Genomic DNA, 18,963 nt, shown 5'->3' on the forward strand with positions numbered 1-18,963 from the left:
CCAATAAGCAACCACGGATTATTAAGGACCTCATTATTAAGACACCATGCGGGCTTTGCTCAGTAGCAGTGGAGTAGCCAGGGAAGGCTTCTGAGGAAGAAGGTGACGTGATCTATACTGAAGAAGTGGGAAGGCTGACATGCATGAACCTAAAGACATAGAAGGCTTTTGAAAGGGCTCAAGTGAGACATAATATACCTTGGTGACAGAAAGAATGAAAAGAAGTAGACAGAAACCTTGCCCAGAAAAGTAAACAGGACATGGTCAGTTAGGAATCAGAGAATCTTAGAAGGTGACCTTTGAAATTATCTGGGGCAACTCTTATGTTTCAGACGAAGATGAGGACTTGTCCAAGCTCACACTGTTGGCTAGTGACTGTACTAATCAGGGTGACTCTAGGCCAGTGACTGCGAACCTATGACACGCGTGTCAGAGGTGACACGCGAACTCATTTTTTGGTTGATTTTTCTTTGTTAAATGGCATTTAAATATATAAAATAAATATCAAAAAATATAAATCTTTGTTTTACTGTGGTTGCAAATATCAAAAAATTTCTATATGCGACACGGCACCAGAGTTAAGTTTGGGTTTTTCAAAATGCTGACACGCCGAGCTCAAAAGGTTCGCCATCACTGCTCTAGGCTATGCTGCAGTAACAGTCAAACCAAACCCCAATCTTCAGGGCATAATTCATAGAGGTTTATTTACTACTCACAAAAAGTCCTATGCAGGCCAGGAGACTCCCCAGGTTGCACCACTCCTGATGACTCAGGGATCCAGTCTGCTTCTGTATTGTGGGTTCTACCACTTCCACTGATACCTTCCAGAAAGATAAAGTGTGGAGAACAGGTATCACTTATTCTCATAGCCCTTTGACCAGAATTAGTCACATGGCCCAACCTAATTACAAGAGAGGCTGGGAAATGTAGCAGGAAGAGAGTGGCATGAGAGTACCTATTTGGTCAGCACTATATTCTCTGTCACAGTCACAGAACTAAAAATGGCCTGTTTCTAAGAATCCAGTCTCCTTTTTCCTATGTTTGGAGGAAATGGAACCCACTTCATGGATTTGTTAACACCTCAGGGTGCCCTGTGTTCCGAATGCCTTCCTCTTACTGCAGACTTGGCAAGAGAACTGAAAACAGATTTTCATTCTTAAGAGAAACGACCCATTCACAAACTATAAGTAGGCAGCTTGATGTTAAGTTAGGGATATTTTAAGCAACTCCAAACTACATATCACCATATGGCAATTATTTGTATAATCTAAAAATAAGTGCAGAAATGCCTCCTTAGTCCACATCAATTTAGTCACATACACACCTTTGCTCTGTGACTTGTGAATCACAGAAGTAGAGGCAGGCTATAGAGTTAAAGTGCAATAGAAAGCTTCATAGCATAGTGTGGTAGTGCTGAGATAGAGGATTGAAGTCAGTGTCTCTCTGGGTGCCTGCCTACCATGCCCCCAACCTCCTCCCAAGATAGGCAGGTCTTTCCCACTAAGAGCCATATTCAATAGCATGTGACTTGTCACCCTGGCCACCACTGATCAGAGCAGAGGAAGACACTTGAATAAAGGGCAACTTATTTCTAATTATGCAGGTGGCTTATGAGGTGGTAAGGTATAAGATGACTGCAACTAACCAGGCCAACCAGAAAATAGAAGCCGAATTTTGGAGAGAGTCTGTCAGTTGATAGTGGGTGTAGGAGATAAAGGGTACAAAGAGAAAAAGGATAGCATATCATTGAAATCATTGAAATTATAGAAATATGGAGTCAGCAAAAGCCTGAGAGTTGCTTTTGATAGAAAAAGAGGTAGGTGGTTGGTAGTGCCAGGCCATACAGGAGCTGTGAAAGCAAAATATCACTAAGTTGGCAAAATGACTGAGTATCAGAAAACAGCAAATTTCTGCCACAAAAGGGGCAAGGAGATATTTTAGTCCCTAAAGCTGTGCTGATTGGATTCCAAACTGTATTTACGTTTCAATAAGTCCAGCCATATGGCTATTTCTGAACATCTAGCCATGTGGCTGAGATTTCTGTCTTCCTTAATTTTACAAGATTGCTTACAATAACCCCTCATTATTTCTGGTGGTCTTTGCAACCACAAGACCCCAAAGGCTATATAAAAAAATTAAGTTCTAAATGAATACTACAACATAGATGACCCTTGAAAACATTATGCTAAATAAAATAAGCCAGACACAAAAGAATAAACAGTGTATAATTCCACTTACATGAGGTATCTAGAATTGTCAAAATCAGACAGAACATAGATATTACTGGAGGCTGGGGGCCTTGGGAGTTACTAATGTACAAAAAGTTTCTTTTTGGGATGACACAAAAGTTTTAGAAATAAATAGTGATGATGGTTACACAACATTTTGAATATACTTAATGAAGTTGAATTGTATACTTTAAAATGGTTAAAATAGTAAAAATCATGTTATATATATCTTACCACACACACAAAGACCCTATTAGGGACACAGTATGATGGAAAAAACACCAGTTTGGCATCAGAGAAACTGGGTTCGAGACCCAGCTCTGCCATTTTGTAGCTGTGATACTTTAGGCAAGTTACCCAGCCTCTCTGATTATTCATTTGGAAAATGGAGATAATAAAACCCTGTTTGTTGTGAGGAACAAAGAAGACAAAGTATATTGAATCACATAAATATCTTTCAAAAATGAGTCCAATGACTCTTGCTATGTGTATATGGAAGAGGAGACTTTGGAAAAGTCTCATTTTAGGGAAGTATGAGGCTTCTCCTTTGTCTGTGTGCTCAGGTGTGAACAATGCAAAGCTCACCACGTCTGCCTTCAGAGACCCCTGACTTCCCTGAATGCTTCTCTTCTCCACTTCATCCTGTCATTCCCTCTCCTGGCCCGTGTGGACCCCCAATGCTCTGGTGCTCTCTCCTCTAGTCCCCATGGAGACCACCCCTTAGAATAGATTATTTTCTCACTCAAACTGGAGTCCCTTTGCTCCCCTTCTCAGCGTGTATCTGTATTTAGGCAGCTCTCTTTCCATGGAGGGAAAAGCTTGACCCACATAAGTTTGCTGAGTTGAACTGAAGGATTTTTTAGGCACTGGTAGACATGTAAGTGCAAGCAATGCTGGGGGAAAGGGAGCTCTCTAAGCTCTTTGTCTCCCAAAGCCAGGCGGTTAATAATCCTGAAATATTTGCTGACTGGAATCCTTTCTCTGAGCATCAGCAAAAATCTGCTGTTTAGACGCCACAAAAAAAAGACATTCTGTGATGACGAAAAAGCAACACCTACTCTAGGAAAGTCAGGGAGCTGTCCAAGGTGCTGAAATGTGACTGACTAGGCACGCGTCCCTGTTTCTCCTACTCCCAGAGCCCTGGCAACTCCAGTTCAGCCTAACCTCTGAACTCGATTTAGGAGAGGTGAGTGAAGAGATAATTCTGGGAAGGCTAAAGGCATGGACAGAGAGAGAGAGAGAGAGAGAGAGAGAGAGAGAGAGAGAGAGAGAGAGAGAGAGAGAGAGAGAGAGAGAGAGAGGCGCACACAGATACACAGAGCCTTCTGGATAGACTTAATCACAGATGGAATGTTAAGGCCAAAACATAGAACCTTTGTTTTGATTTTACTTTTAAATAGGAATGGTCATCAATAAACCCCAAATGCCCTAAGAAAAAATATGGAACAAGTGAAAGGGGAGAAATGGTTTTGCATCAAACAACACAATACTACACTCCGTAAACACAAACTTGTAAAACTACAACCACATACACTGATGTGTCACCATCAACTGAGCCATACCAAAGGATTCATAACTGTTTATCTTCTATGTAGGTAGAAATAGTTTAATTTTTATGGACAAAGGACAAATAGGAGTATGACTTAGCTTGATATCATGGTCTTTTGTGTGTCTTTTTAAAATATATCCCCCCTTTTCCAGAAAGTTTGGAGCATGATCCTCCCCACCTGCCTTAATGATATGTTCATGCAAGCATCTTTTAGTGGAGGGTAAAAAAACTTGGCAAAAAAAGTAAGTGACCTAAAACCTGTCACATAACAGGGGGAGGAGGGATTCCCGCTGAGTATTTAGCATATATGGTGTGCAGTCAAATACATACTGCCTTATGGTGGTCCTTAAGTTAGAACCTCAGTTTAGCCATAACTCTTCAAGGGGTAGTGACCATGTCTCATGTCTTCTCTCACATAAATTGACACAAACAACATCAAACACAGGTAGGTGTTCAATAAATGTTGGTTGTTTGACTAAAGCAGAGATTAAACTCTGGATTTCACTCAAGTAATGTGGGTTTTTTTAATTTAGGGTACTTTATTTTTTAAAATATATTTTTATTGATTTCAGAGAGGAAGGGGGAGGAAGAGATAGAAACATCAGTGATGAGAGAGAATCATTTATTGGCTGCTTCCTGTATGCCCTCCCCCCCCCACACACACACACTGGGGATCAAGCCCGAAACCCAGGCATGTGCCCTTGACCAGAATCAAACCTGGGACCCTTTAGTCCACAGGCTGACACTCTATCCACTGAACCAAACCAACTAGGGCAGGATATTTTTATTTTTTAAATATGTTTTTTATTGATTTTAGGGCGAGAGAAACATCGATGAGCTGCCTTCTGCACACACCCCAACTGGGGATTGAGTCCGCAACATGGGCAAGTACCCTGACAGGGAATCAAACCCAAGACCTCTTGGTGTTCAGGAAGACTCAATCAACTGAGCCACACTGGCCAGGTCTAGGATATTTTTCATAGGTATAAACTAAAAATAACACAAAGTCCAACAAGAGATTGATTTAACAAATTATAGCACATCCATACAACTGAACACTATACTAAATTGTAAAGGTAAGTAAATAGATCTATCTTACTAATGTGGGGAAATGGCTATAATTTACAAAGTGAAAAAAGGAAGTCCAAAAACAGTATATAAAATGCATATGATTCCACATTTATAAATAAAATAAATTAATCTGAGAAAGTAAAAGTTTTAAATCATTTCTATCTATATTCATTATGGTAATTCCAGAAGCTGGCATGTAGCCAGGAACCAGTAAATGTTCCTTTGATGACTATGGTAACACTGAGGACTTGGAGTCATATTTGAAATACTCACAATAGAGTGTGAATTCTGACCTTATTCTGTTACTCCAGAACCAGCAGGATTTTTCTATTGTTGGGCAGGAGGGAGGGGAGAGAGGCTTCATAATTAGCCGAAGTTAGGAGAGTATTAGATTGAAGGTCATTGGTTCAATTCCAGATTTGGGTGATACCTTCTTTTTGGCTTACTTTATCTATTTATCTATCTGCCTATTGTATTAATAATTTCTCCTAACTTAATAAAAACATTTAAACCTAGAGAAAGGTTACAAGACAAAGAAAAACATCTATATTCACTGTTAACTTTTCCCACATTTGCTTTATCTCCCTTCTCTCTATGTGTGTACACTGTTTTTGCCAAAACATCTGAGAGAAAGTTATATAAATCATGATATTGCAACTCAAAATACTTCAGCATGTATCTCCAAAGAACATTTGACTATTTATATACAGATATAAAAATTGTATAAACGCCGAAACCAGTTTGGCTCAGTGGATAGAGCGTCGGCCTGCGGACTGAAAGGTCCCAGGTTCGATTCCGGTCAAGGGCATGTACCTGGGTTGCGGGCATATCCCCAGTGGGAGATGTGCAGGAGGCATCTGATCGATGTTTCTCTCTCATCGATGTTTCTAACTCTCTATCTCTCTCCCTTCCTCTCTGTAAAAAATCAATAAAATATATTTTTAAAAAAATTGTATAAACACATATATTTTTTCAAAGAATTATTTCTTACTTTGAAATAGTTTAAGATTCACAATAAGTTGCAAAAATAGTACAAAGTTCTCAGGTACCATTCACCCAGCTTGCTCTCCATGATAACATCTTACATAACCATAATACATTATCAAAATGACACTGATACAACAAATGAATTCAACTACAGACTCTATTTGAATTTAGATTGCACTAGGTTTCTCAGTTTATCTTGCTCTCATTCTTTCTCGTTCCATGAATTTTTATCACAGGTATAGATAAAAATGTGGCTATGAACAAAACTGTTCATCACCACAAAAAGAAAACCTCTTTATTACTCCTTTATAGTCACATCCTCTCCACAACCTAACCCATTAACCACTGATATCACTATAATTTTGTCATTTCTAAAATGTTACACATAATACATAACATTTGAGGTTATTTTTTTTTAATCCTCAAGAATATGTTTCTATTGATGAGAGAGAGAGAGAGAGAGAGAGAGAGAGAGAGAGAGAGAGAGAGAGAGAAGCAGACGGCTGAAAATGGAATCCTTGAAACAAAGGAGAGTGGTGAGCACTGCAAAATGCCACAGAGAGGCCACCGAGGATGTGGTATGAGGGAGAACCTGGAGATGACACACCAATGTGTCTGCAGTGCCCAAGTCTGACATCAGAGGAAGATGAAGACAGGGCAATCCCTCAGGAAACCTGGCCAGCTGGAAGATTTGTGGTCTGAGGCTCCGCCAAGATCAATCCTCTGTCGTACAGCTTTTATTAAAGCCAAACATCTTGGGCCATGGGGTGGGTTGCCAAGAAAGGGGAGGTATAAGTCCCCTGGGGGAATCTCAGTTGGGAATATCAGAAAACTGTTCAGTAAATGCAAACTGCAGCCCACTCTAGATTGTCCAGTCCACTACCTCTTTGTTGGATCATTTGGGTCTTTTCTATACTTTCTTCTGTTCTATGTGTGTTTTGCCTTTGGAGTACTGCTTCTATTGGTGGATGGAAGAAGAAAAGTGAAACTCCGGCCATGGCATTTTGCTGATTCTTAGTAGTCCTGAATAACATGGTTGAAATGAGATTGAAATATAGCCCAGAAGTAAGATCTTCTAATTACCTGTGGTTGTTTCCACATTGCAGTGGGACAACTGTGAGCCACACTCACACTGGCCCCTGGAACCACAATCAATCAAGGTTGGTTGTATTCTTTCTCCCAAAGGGCAGTCTGTACGAGGATGTGGTGTATAACTTTCTGTAATTTCACCACTAAACCCAACTCATAGCCTGTTGATGGTATATGTGAAGCAGTGCCCCGTTATTTGAAAGAAGACAATGATGGCAGTAGCCCCTTATACATTACTAGAGGCCAGTGCATGTGCACTGGGCGGTAGGGAGGGGTCCCTCAGCTCGGCCTGCGCCCTCTCAAAGTCTGGGAGCCCTCAGGGGATGTCCAACTGCCGGCTTAGGCCCGTCGGACATCCTTAGCACTGCGGAATTGGGCGAGGCTCCTGCCACCACTGCTGCGCTTTCCAGCCATGAGCCTGGCTTCTGGCTGAGTGGTGCTCCCCCTGTAAGTGCGCACTGCCCCCTGGTGGTCAATGTGCATCATAGCAACCAGTGTTCAGCCTACTGGTCGATTTGCATATTAGCCTTTTATTATATAGGATTACATAATGCAGACCCCACAGCGACTCCTCCCAGCCTCATCTTTCCAGATCCTTCTTTGAGTCCCCCAATGCATAGTAAAGGAGGCCATTTCAGTTATCATCACTCTTCCCCACTCCTAGGGGTCTGTTTGCAGGGACCTCTTTTGTCCAAAGAGAAATCTCCACAGGAAAAGGTTCTCACAAACCACATGACGATTTACACAGACTGAAATCTCAAATGCATACCGGGCCAGACGCATCAAGTAAAAGGAAAATAAGAGGGTGGTCGTAATTAACGGAGAGTGATGAGGACTGTGGTGAAAGCCAGAGCGCACATACACAAATGGCAGGGGCGCCTCAGCTGTGTCCATTTTGGCCATCCTAGCTCTCTCCTCCGTTTCTTTCCTCTCAGGCCCGCGCGCACTTTACCTACCTCGCTTCTTTCCGCCCCTCCCCCCTCCACCCCCGCGGGCGTCGCAGGCTTTCCCGCAGCCTCCCGGCCCCTGCGGTCCCGGGAGCTGCAGAGGAACCGCTGATGAGATGTTCTCTGACGCAGACCCACTTTTCCCTTGGGAGCCCCGAACGAGCTGAGGGAGGGAACAAAGCCTCGCCCTATGGGTCCCACTCTAACTGGAAAAAGAGGGCCTTACCCTCGGAGCTCCGGGTGGGGAACAGGCCCACGGGACACCTCCCAGAAAACCCTAGGACAGGGCCAAGGGAGGCGACAGAACCGTGTGGTGTCCGGATGACAAATCCCAGTCGTTTATTGGTAGGCACCCCGGCGCTCAAGTCATTTCCAAACCAGACTTTCAGTGGGGAGGGACCCTCAGACTAGGGGCGGCTTCTACGCAGATGCCTGTCCCGGCGCCCTAGGTCTGCGGCGCGCGCGCGCAGCTGCGGTAATCGCGGAGCTCCCCCCGCCCCCAATCCGGCTGCCCCGCTTCCCTCCCCCCGCCAGGCCCGGAGCAGAGCTCCGCCCCCAACGCGCCGCCCCAACCCCCCGCGCCTTAAAACCGGTGCACACCGCCCCGCCGCGCCCCGCCTGGCGCACCTCTCCTCTCCTTTGTATCTGCGGCCGCAGTCGCGCTCGGGGCGCTGTCCTGGCACCATGAGTTTCAGCTCGGAGCACTACCTGTGCGGCCCCTCTTCCTACCGCAAGGTGTTCGGAGACAGCTCGCGCCTGTCCTCGCGCCTCTCGGGGGCTGGCGGCGCGGGCAGCTACCGCTCGCAGTCGCTGACCCGCTGCACTGTGGCCTCCTCCGCCGCCTGCTCCTCGGCCTCGTCTCTCGGTCTGGGCCTGGCCTACCGCCGGCCTCCCGCGTCCGATGGGCTGGACCTGAGCCAGGCGGCCGCGCGCACCAACGAGTACAAGATCATCCGCACCAACGAGAAGGAGCAGCTGCAGGGCCTCAACGACCGCTTCGCCGTGTTCATCGAAAAGGTGCACCAGCTGGAGACGCAGAACCGCTCTCTGGAGACCGAGCTGGCGGCGCTGCGGCAGCGCCACGCCGAGCCGTCGCGCGTGGGCGAGCTCTTCCAGCGGGAGCTGCGCGACCTGCGCGCGCAGCTGGAGGAGGCGAGCTCGGCCCGCGCTCAGGCCCTGCTGGAGCGCGACGGGCTGGCGGAGGAGGTGCAGCGGCTGCGGGCGCGCTGCGAGGAGGAGAGCCGCGGGCGCGAAGGCGCCGAGCGCGCCCTGAAGGCGCAGCAGCGCGACGTGGACGGCGCCACGTTGGCCCGCCTGGACCTGGAGAAGAAGGTGGAGTCGCTCCTGGATGAGCTGGCTTTCGTGCGCCAGGTGCACGACGAGGAGGTGGCCGAGCTGCTGGCCACGCTGCAGGCGTCGTCGCAGGCTGCGGCCGAGGTGGATGTGGCCGTGGCTAAACCAGACCTGAGTTCGGCGCTGAGGGAGATCCGCGCCCAGTATGAGTCTCTGGCTGCCAAAAACCTGCAGTCCGCCGAGGAGTGGTACAAGTCCAAGTTCGCCAACCTGAACGAGCAGGCGGCGCGCAGCACCGAGGCCATCCGGGCCAGCCGCGAGGAGATCCACGAATACCGGCGCCAGCTGCAGGCGCGCACCATTGAGATCGAGGGCCTTCGCGGAGCCAATGAGTCCCTGGAGAGGCAGATCCTGGAGCTGGAGGAGAGACACAGTGCCGAAGTGGCCAGCTACCAGGTAAGGGCTGGAGCGCTGGAGAGGGCGGGGCGCCCTGTCCCCTCCTGCGCATCCCTGCGATTTCCCCGCACAATGGTGGCCCAAGGAACCGAGAGGAGGGGAGGGAGGAAAGAGCCTGGACTAGAGGCCTTGGCAAACAAAAAGCTCTGGGTTCTCCACTGATAATTGTATGGGCCTGGACGCCCTCTTCTCCTGCCTCTCACATACCTTCTCGGGCCCTTCTCACAAAGAAACCCTTAGCTTCTCTTCTGATTTCGAAAATCTAGCTTATGCCTCCCAGTCAGCAAGTGGGAATAAACACACGTAAGACTTGAAGAACAGTTCCCCACCCAAACGGAGGTGGGTCACACCTGCTCCGTGGTTGACGGTGCTGTCTTAGCTCTTTGCCTTCTTTTGTTGACTAAAAGGTTTTCTGTGCGCCCTGGAATAGATATTTATAGAGTATGGTCTGCCCTAGGGTTGGGGGAAGAATGCTGGACTGAACTGGAAAGGGTTCTACTCCATTTTCTTGACTTTTATCCTCAAAGGAGTAGAGATTGGGAACCAACGAGATGGGTGGTCAGGCTAGTGTAACCGCCCTGTCCTTGCTCTTCCCCTCCCCCAACACACATATACACAAAACACACCACACACACACACACACACACACACACACGATTCCCTTGTCTACCGATTGATATTTCTTCTTAAAGCTTTACACCAGTTAGCCAATGCAAATGGTTGGGGCGCTGTCCTCGGTGCTGATCTCGAATTCTTTCCCATCTCAGAAATGTCTCCCCCGTTGCATGTCCCAGTTATGACTCTCTAGGCAATTAACTGCTTAGATTTTTTTTTTCTTTTGTAACACCAACACATCAGTCTTGGCTACCTGCAATCAAAAGTCACCCCGTGGACAGCATCAATAGTCACTTTCATGGATGGCTTAGCACTTAATAAAAACCACTTAATCTGCTCAGGAAGTGAGGACCCACTTGAAAATGCCCTTTCTCTTAACAGTTTGCCAATCTAAGTGAATGTGATAAATCAAAGAGATTGGTTCTATCTTTGTTATAGGTCACTTATTTTTCATCTTTGCCTGTCCTCTAAGCTCTGATGATTGGCTCTTTCCTCACTTTTTCCTCCAAAGACCACTGCATCTTCAGTTTTTCTATATAAAACATTCTGGGCTTATGACCACAAGGGCACAGAGGCAGGAGGAAGGTCTAGAAAATAATATAAATAGTGTTGTTCAGATTCAAGGTACAATAAAAAGCTCTGTGGGGTAGAAGCTAATTCAGAAACTTGCAATAATTCATTCTAGCCAAGATCAAAGTTTACATTTGATTAAAAGAATAGGGTTTAGGGAACATTAATAAAATACATACAAGAAGGGAGTGAAACCTCAAATGTGTGATTTCAGTCTGGAGATAAAGAATAATTATTGGTGTGCAGATATTTGTTGTTCATTATAAATTACTTTCTTTGGTAAAGGAAGAAAGCTTGCTTGGACCATTTGTTCTTGTTAGTTTGCAATTACAGTACTATTCCAGTGAAGATTTCTATTCTACTTCAAGATCTGTAACTTGAACTTTTCACTATGTGGCCTAGTCCCTGGAAGGTCTGGATTAGTCACATTTAGTTCATTGAAGCTTCGTGTTTTCTTCTAGAAGCCTCAAAAGATGAGCTAGGTGATCTCCTGAAGGGCTAGCCCAATACTTCTACAAAAAGGATAACTTACCCGCAACTGCCATCTGAATTGGGCTTTGCCAGGTCCTCTACTTGCTTGTTACAGCTCCTGCATTCTAAAGAGTATGACAATATGGCCTGGCTTGTTTTGTTTGCATTAAAAGGCTTTCAGTGTTAGACAATAGTAGGGTCACGTAGACATAGTCTACAGGGGAGAATAAAACACAGAAACTGCGCATGTCCACAGCTCTGCGGTGCTGCCCCCCATCAACTTTTGCTTTCAGTGCCTCAGTGGACATGCTGATGGAGTGGAGGATATCAGAGGCAGAAAGTTATTTCCTACCCCTTGGGCCCTAAGGCTAAAGAGGGGCTGACATCTTCACCTGCAGAACCTGAAGGCTTGAAGCCAATCTCAGCCATGCTGATGAAGATGAAAAGCGCCCTTCCCCACAGTGAGAGTCAGCCATTGTTCTCTTGCCCTCTCACCCCTTTCCCTCCGCCCCTTTCACTGCAGTCTGGGAGGCTGTTCTCTTTCTTCTGCTTCAACGATTAGTCCTAGGCCCCTTTTCCTTTGACGCTTGCCACCCTACTAGAGGCAGAGGACGGCTCCATTAAAATCCTGCTTTCCCTGCCCCAGAGATCTGACAGCCTATTTGAGGAGAGAAAGCTTATTACATTTTGAACAGATAAAGAATGATTCAAGGTGACATAGTAAGTACACAGTGGTGCATGAGAGGTCCAAATCAGGCGACAGGAGAAATGATAAAGAGCTATGGCTTTTGTCTTCAAAAGCCAAATGCAGTCACCCTCTTTAGCTGAAGACTTCTTCATTTCTACAACAGGGCAGTTCAGGTTCCTGCATGGCTGCTTCACCACCATGAGAGCCCCCATTCTTCCAAAGATATCTGCGAACATTTTTGAAGGGTACTGGGCCCCCTGGCCCTGTAGTGTGGTCAGTCTTGGAAAGCTAAAGCTTTCCTTGAAAGACCTTGCTGAACAATCAAGATCACCATTATTTAATGCTCTCCAGGGAGATCTGCCAAATCTGCCCTCTTCTCTCCAGTATGAGACTGGAATATAGCCTAATTAAATAGCAGGAAGGGGCCAGTCCCTTGGAGATTTGGGGTGGCAGTGCCTGCACATAAATCTATAGCCTGATAGATCAATTCGAGAAAAAAAAGCAGCATTTATTTAGTCTGTAACTCTTCCATATGCTTTGTCTTGTTTTGTTCTTGCCCCTCTCTACCCCACTGTATTACTGGGGCCATCATGATAGCTCCTTTACAAAAATAAATAGAAACTAGTGCTTCCTAAACCCATTGACATACCAAGGTCACTAGAGGGCTTAAAAAAAAAAGATCCTTAAGCTCACTCCTGATGATATGGATTCAGTAGTTTGAGTGGGTATGGCCAAGAATAAGTGTTTTTCAATAAAGATGCTGCATCCTGTTGTTCTTCAGATAGATTTTGGGGTGCAAGAACCTAAGGCACATTTCCCAGCTCATATAATGCAAGATTTTAAAGTATGGTAGGGGAAAAAAAGAAAACAAATGTGGGGATAAAACAAAGGCAGGAGGGAGAACAAGGCACATGGGTGCCTTCCTCCCCACCTAAATTTATTATGCATAGTAGTCATTCTGGATGGCTGCATTCACTACTGTTATCTGGCTGAGGGCCCCTAAATGTGGTGAAATTTGTAGCACTGTTTGTCATTCCTCTTCACTGAAAATGCTAGTGTAGCCAGTTCTTTCTCTTACTCCCAGTCCATACATATCCTTCCAGCCCCAAGGAAGATGCTCAGCACCTGCTTTATCGTTCCCAGGAGAGACCCCAGCTGGAGCTGGAAGTGCCTCTGTCCCATTGCCCCAGGCTAAGCCAGCAGCAGCTGTGTGGTTGGGGGAGGGGTGGACTGCAGTGCTCTGCTCCGATTTCGCGAGCAGGAAGCCATCTTTGGCAGAGCTTTTGAAGGGCGAGGCAAGACAGCCTGGTGTAGGGAAACAAAGAGCGCACACAAAGAGAGGAGACCTTGACTAGCAATGATCAGCAGGCAGCACAGTTCCTTCTGAAAGGTGCAAAGTGGTGCTTTTTATCTACTCTGGTCCATGAAATAGACATGTGGAATGTGCAACAAAAAGAAGTTCAAGGAATTCTCATCTATCTAGAACTCAACTCCCCAATAACCTCTTTTTCAGAAAACACAGCTGTGAAACAAAACCTTTTTTTAAAAAAAAAGGACCTGCTAATGAGTCAAAAAATATCTATTTCTAAATCATATATTAGGAAGTTGACCCCTCTGATGCCCTCAGTCTGTTCATTCTTACTTGACATGATTCTAGAGCACTTTGTTTGGATTTCGAGCCTGCCGCATGATAGAGAAGGAGAAGGGACTACAGGAGTCAGGCATTTCAAGGAGAAGGAGCAGCAGATTAGTTCTTTCAGAACAAAGAAAACCAATGAGTAACCAACAAAGACAACACTAATTCAAACACTGCTCTTTGGGGTCTTTTAGGATAGAATAAGCAGTCTGGTATACCTCAGTTGACCTAAAAGATAAAAGACATCACAGAATTATAAAAAAATAATTGATCATTATCATAACCCATAGTTGCCTCCCACATATGTCCCAACCAGGGGCAGGGATGGATCCTGCACAGGTCAACACTCTAACCCAGCCGTGGGCAAACTATGGCCCGCGGGCCAGATCCGGCCCGTTTGAAATGAATAAAACTATTGAAAAAAAAAGTCCGTACCCTTTTATGTAATGATGTTTACTTTGAATTTATATTAGTTCGCACAAACACTCCATCCATGCTTTTGTTCCAGCCCTCCGGTCCAGTTTAAGAACCCCCCCCCCCCAAAAAAAAGAACCCATTGTGGCCCTCGAGTCAAAAAGTTTGCCCACCCCTGCTCTAACCACTGAACATACCAGCCAGGGTGCTTTTTAAAAATTTGTCCTCCCACCGAAGGTACCTTTTTCTCATTTGCAGTGTTCTTTCATGGGTTAACAACTGCCCTGGCTGGAGGTAAGATAATGTGTGAGGTAAGTGTGGAGAGAGTACTTAAGTTGGAAGCCAGAAAGACTGAGTGGAGGACATTTGTACTGAGTCTTGGATGACATGGAGTGGGCCAAGTAAAGACCCACTCCAGAGTACTCCAAACAGAGGAAATAGCCTAAGGGCCTGGGACGGCACCTTGCTAAGTCTAGGGAGCAAAAGAGAAGGCCAGGGTAGCTGAAACACACTGAGTACAGGGGAGTGTATAGGCCATGTTGAGGAGTTGGGACTTTATTCCACAGGCATTGGAGGATTTTGAGCAGGTAAATAGGACCTATTGTTTTCAAAAGGTCCTTCTGGCTGCTCCAGAATTACAGATGTAAAACTATTTTTCTTCTATGCCTGGGTTTGCACCTGGAAGAATTTGGAGCAAAACTATGACATAGAGAAGTTTCTTTTTATATAAAAAAAATATATATCATTTCAGTCTGCCATGTGGATAAAAAAAATTCCATGGAGTATTTCTGCTTCCTCCGTATTTGTTGCATGAAGTGCTTTCAGTGAAGTGATTGAGTAGCAGACCTCCAGGAAACCAGCAAAACGAATCGAGGCAGAAAAGACCCGCTGTCTTCTCTGTGCTTTCCACAGTGGAATTTTCTGAATCTACTAGTAAGCTCCTAACCTGAGGCTTTGGGTTATGGAAAGGACATCCAACAAATGAGTTAGTGAGTTAGTTAACAGCAAGTACAAGCAAGGGAGGGATGGTAAGCAGATTTTAAAAAAGAAAATATCTCCTACCTGGCCAGTGGTAAAGTTGGTTGGAGCATCCTCCCCTAGACCAAAAAAGGTTGTAGATTCAATCCCTGGTTAGGGGGCATACAGGAGGCAACCAATTAATGTTTCTCTCTTACATCCATTTTTCTCTTTCTCTCTCCCTCCCTCCCTCTTCCTCTCCCTTTCTCTCTCTCTCTCTAAAAATAAATAAATAAATAAGCAAACAAACAAACAAACAAACAAACCCCCAGGTAAGTATTAAATATATATATATATCTCCTTAGTGTTCAGTTGAGAACCATGGGGAGATTTGGATGCATGGTAAAAAAAAATGGAGGTGACACCCCTGAACAAATGAATCACAATCTAGGCTGGGCATGGGGAGGAGAGAGTTCTGGATGTTTTAATGTGTAGTCATGGTTGAGAGTCTTTGACTTTTGGGAATCTCAATGAATTTCTGCTGGTTTTGACCTAAATATGTCGGCTGTGTCACTTTTCAGGACAGCATTGGGCAACTGGAGAATGATCTGAGGAACACCAAGAGTGAGATGGCACGCCACCTTCGGGAATACCAGGACTTGCTCAATGTCAAAATGGCTCTTGACATTGAGATAGCAGCTTACAGGTACATCAAAGGGCACGATCCGAGCAAATGCAGTCACCTGGGGCAGCATTGCCCAAATAAGTGGTTCTAGCCTTTCCTGTTTCTTATGGGTGAGAGAGGATGAGGAAAGATAGCACTGGTTTTAAAGAAAGGATGATAAAAACTATTAGTTATGAAAAACAAGGTTTTGGGGCCACTCTTTTGTGATGCCATTTAGTCTGGCCTGAGAAAAATCTGGGATCTGAAACAGGTTCATTCACTGGTCTTTGATGTTCCTGGTTCCACTCCATTTGTACTCCTGCACATTGAAAAAGTACAGATCTCAAGTTCAGACTGAATTAGGCAGTTCTTTCCTCCTCTGTGGACTTCTCACCTCCTTATTCCTATTGCACTTATGGTATTAATTAACAAAATTACTTTTCTCTAGAGAGCTTTGTAGACTCTAAGTGCCAGAAATAGGTGTGATGAGGCCAAGGGGAACTGTAAGTTTTCCCTTTGTTAATATGTTAGTGAATAGGCTAGGTTACCCTTTGGCAGTGCTGTAAACACAGCGGGTGCGGAAGATGTGTGTGTGTGCATGCATGCATGTGATAGATAACCTCAAGTCTTTGAGATGTGGAGTTCAATATCTATTGGTCTCAATCTCATGAATAAATCACAAAATCTTACGGAATTTTTCTTTCCTTTTTCTTTTAGAATTTTTTCAATATAAGTATGACCTGCAGAGTTAAGTTTTGTTTGTTTTTTAAAGTTGCAAGTTAGCCTCCTAAGATTTTTTTTTCTCTCTGTTCGATTTACAGGAAATTGCTGGAAGGCGAAGAGACACGTTTTAGCACCAGTGGGTCAAGCATTTTAGGGCTCAATCCACTTCCCAATCCAGGTTATCTGCTCCCGCCTAGAATCCTCAGTTCTACTACCTCCAAAGTCTCATCCACTGGGCTGTCTCTTAAGAAAGAGGAGGAGGGTGAGGAGGAGGAGGCTTCTAAGGTCACCTCTAAGAAAACCTCCCAGATAGGGGAAAGTTTTGAAGAAATATTGGAGGAGACCGTAATATCTACTAAGAAAACCGAGAAATCAAATATAGAAGAAAGCACCATTTCAAGCCAAAAAATATAATTCTGTTGCTTAAAAAGAGTTAATGCTTAAGAGGGGATAATATGCATTTGACTTGGTAACAGCCTATTCCTGAACCAAAACACCTGTCCATCACTATAAAATGTCTGCAAGGCTTCAGTCTCATAGTTAGCATTGAATACCTACATTCTCTAATAAGGAAACCACCTCTTAGATTGGAGCAAACCACGGCCCTACAGCCATCACAGAGGAGTTATCTAAGAACACAGCTTTCTCACCCAAAGCACAGGCTTTACAGTGATAGATGATTCCGGTACAGAGGAAGTACAAACTCAGGTGCTAAATCTGTGATCATCATCTTTTGCTGTGATTTAAAATTAAAACCTATCTCACTCAATATAACTAGCCATTGCCCAGCTATATCGTCTCACTCTAGACACCTAAAATATAAGATCACTGCCAAAGATAAACGAATGGTCCACACCCCACCACCCTAATAGAACCGTTTCACAAATGATAGGTGTTTGTTTGATGGACACTTTTCCTCCCACCCACCTCAATTCCATTTAGCTTTTTCTCAAAAGAACGTACCCCCTTTAGCTCTCTTTGCGGAATGGGTAAAATACGATGCATGTTGACCATTTCTGTGATTCATGTAATGACTTCACCCTGCCCATTTCCTATCCTTCCAATTCTGTAGGTTAAAATAAAAATGGCAGTGGTAAGTGTTAAGGGTTGCCTCCAACAAATAAAATAATGAAAACTTTGTAGATTTTAGGCTTTTCAGCTTAACAAACCCATTTAAATTAGGAGGGGGGGGGGGAAACACCCTACTTGATTAAGAATGTAGCTTTTCACCTTAATGTTAGAAACCCAGTAATAGTTGCCATAAGCTGTGATTAAGCTGACCTTAGATTTAGTAACATAAGCTAGAAGAGGTGAGTATTTGTATGGATGGAAAAAGTGAAGGTCTCATTTATCTGTGTCAGTTTGTTTGTGGTGATATAGAGTTAATTGTTTCATGCCCTTAGCCTTAGAATCCATATACTCCCCTTCCTACCAGTCTAGGTCCTAAAAGGCTTTGTTTTCACTTCCCTCTGCCTTTCCAAAAGTGCTAAGTGTAGATTATGTTATCAGCAGGACACAATGCTACTGCCCCAAAGCAAAAGAAGTCACTTCTGGTCAATCAACACCACCAGCAAATAAATCAATCAATAAATCTCTTTTCTAAGAGAGTCTTGCCCAGCAGTTTTCCCACTGCTGCATCGTTGGTGGTCTCTCCCCTGCTGGAGAGGAAGAGACACCCAGACCAGAGGAGGGGCGCACAGGCTCCTACTCACATGCTAGGAAGTAGATTTTGGAGCCTCAACTTTTCATCTGCCCAACTGTGTAGCAGCTGCATTCCACGTGTGCCGAGTTCGATGCAGGATTTGTTCTCTGCCAGCAGTCACTTCACCAGAGCTAAACAGTTGCCGTGTCTCTCTCACACATCTGCATTAAGATAAGGACGTGATGCTTTTACTGAACTTTCTTATCCTAGCACATGCTTCCATAGTTCAAGGAACTTGAAAGATACTTTTCTTCCTTTCCCTTACTCCATCCCTGTCTTTATTCCCCACACTTACTGTAAAACATTAATAAAATAAGAATTGAGTGTCTCATGAGTTCCACCAACATAACTTGTGTTCTGTGGTTTCTGCTGCTTCAACTGAGAAAAGCATTGTTTGGTTCAGTGAGACAACTGCTCCCCCGAGATAATTCAGAAATGGTCTGCTCTCCGTTCCGTGCTTCCACAGTGAGTTTATTTCCCTGCCAAAGCCTTGGGGCTCTAGTCTGCATTTGTTTCAGACTGTCTGGTCTGACGCACATGATGCACTGAGTGAACAGTTAATGGCAGGGAGTGGGGAAATCCAATCCAATGACGAAAGACACTGCATTCTGTGCCTGGATAATGACTTAATTAGCTTAGCTTGGTGAACCTTTCTGAGCATAAACTGGCAGAACATATGCTAAAACGTCCTTCAAAACAATAAGAATCTTCCTTCTTTGAAAAGGGGGTTATACTTCTGAAGAACTGGGATATTTAGGTAGAACATGGGTGACAGGAATACAGTTTTCCTCTGCTATAAATGATTCTTAACCTCTTTGGAATTGTAGACCTCTTGGAAAAAGTTATGAACTCTTTTCCCAGAAAAACACGCACACAAAACTTCGTACAGATCAAGGGCCTTGT

The 18,963-nt window shown here is 44.6% G+C and overlaps 2 protein-coding genes across 2 annotated transcripts in view; one reads left to right on the top strand and one right to left on the bottom strand.

The window, feature by feature from the left end:
* Positions 1–8,639, bottom strand: part of NT5C2 (5'-nucleotidase, cytosolic II) — a 139,811-nt gene extending 131,172 nt beyond the window's left edge. The window contains exon 1 of the mRNA XM_059661293.1: positions 8,499–8,639. Within this exon, the coding sequence (XP_059517276.1) occupies positions 8,499–8,557 (59 nt within the window). The 5' untranslated portion in view covers positions 8,558–8,639. The remainder of the gene's footprint in view (positions 1–8,498) is intronic.
* Positions 8,556–18,409, top strand: INA (internexin neuronal intermediate filament protein alpha). The gene is made up of 3 exons (XM_059661305.1): positions 8,556–9,620; positions 15,553–15,677; positions 16,457–18,409. The coding sequence occupies exons 1-3, from the start codon at positions 8,556–8,558 to the stop codon at positions 16,770–16,772; spliced, it is 1,506 nt and encodes a 501-aa protein (XP_059517288.1). The 3' UTR covers positions 16,773–18,409.
* Positions 18,410–18,963: the final 554 nt, after the last annotated feature.

The sequence above is a fragment of the Myotis daubentonii genome, chromosome 13, assembly GCF_963259705.1.
Source record: "Myotis daubentonii chromosome 13, mMyoDau2.1, whole genome shotgun sequence".
In the NCBI taxonomy this organism is placed as follows: Eukaryota; Metazoa; Chordata; class Mammalia; order Chiroptera; family Vespertilionidae; genus Myotis; species Myotis daubentonii.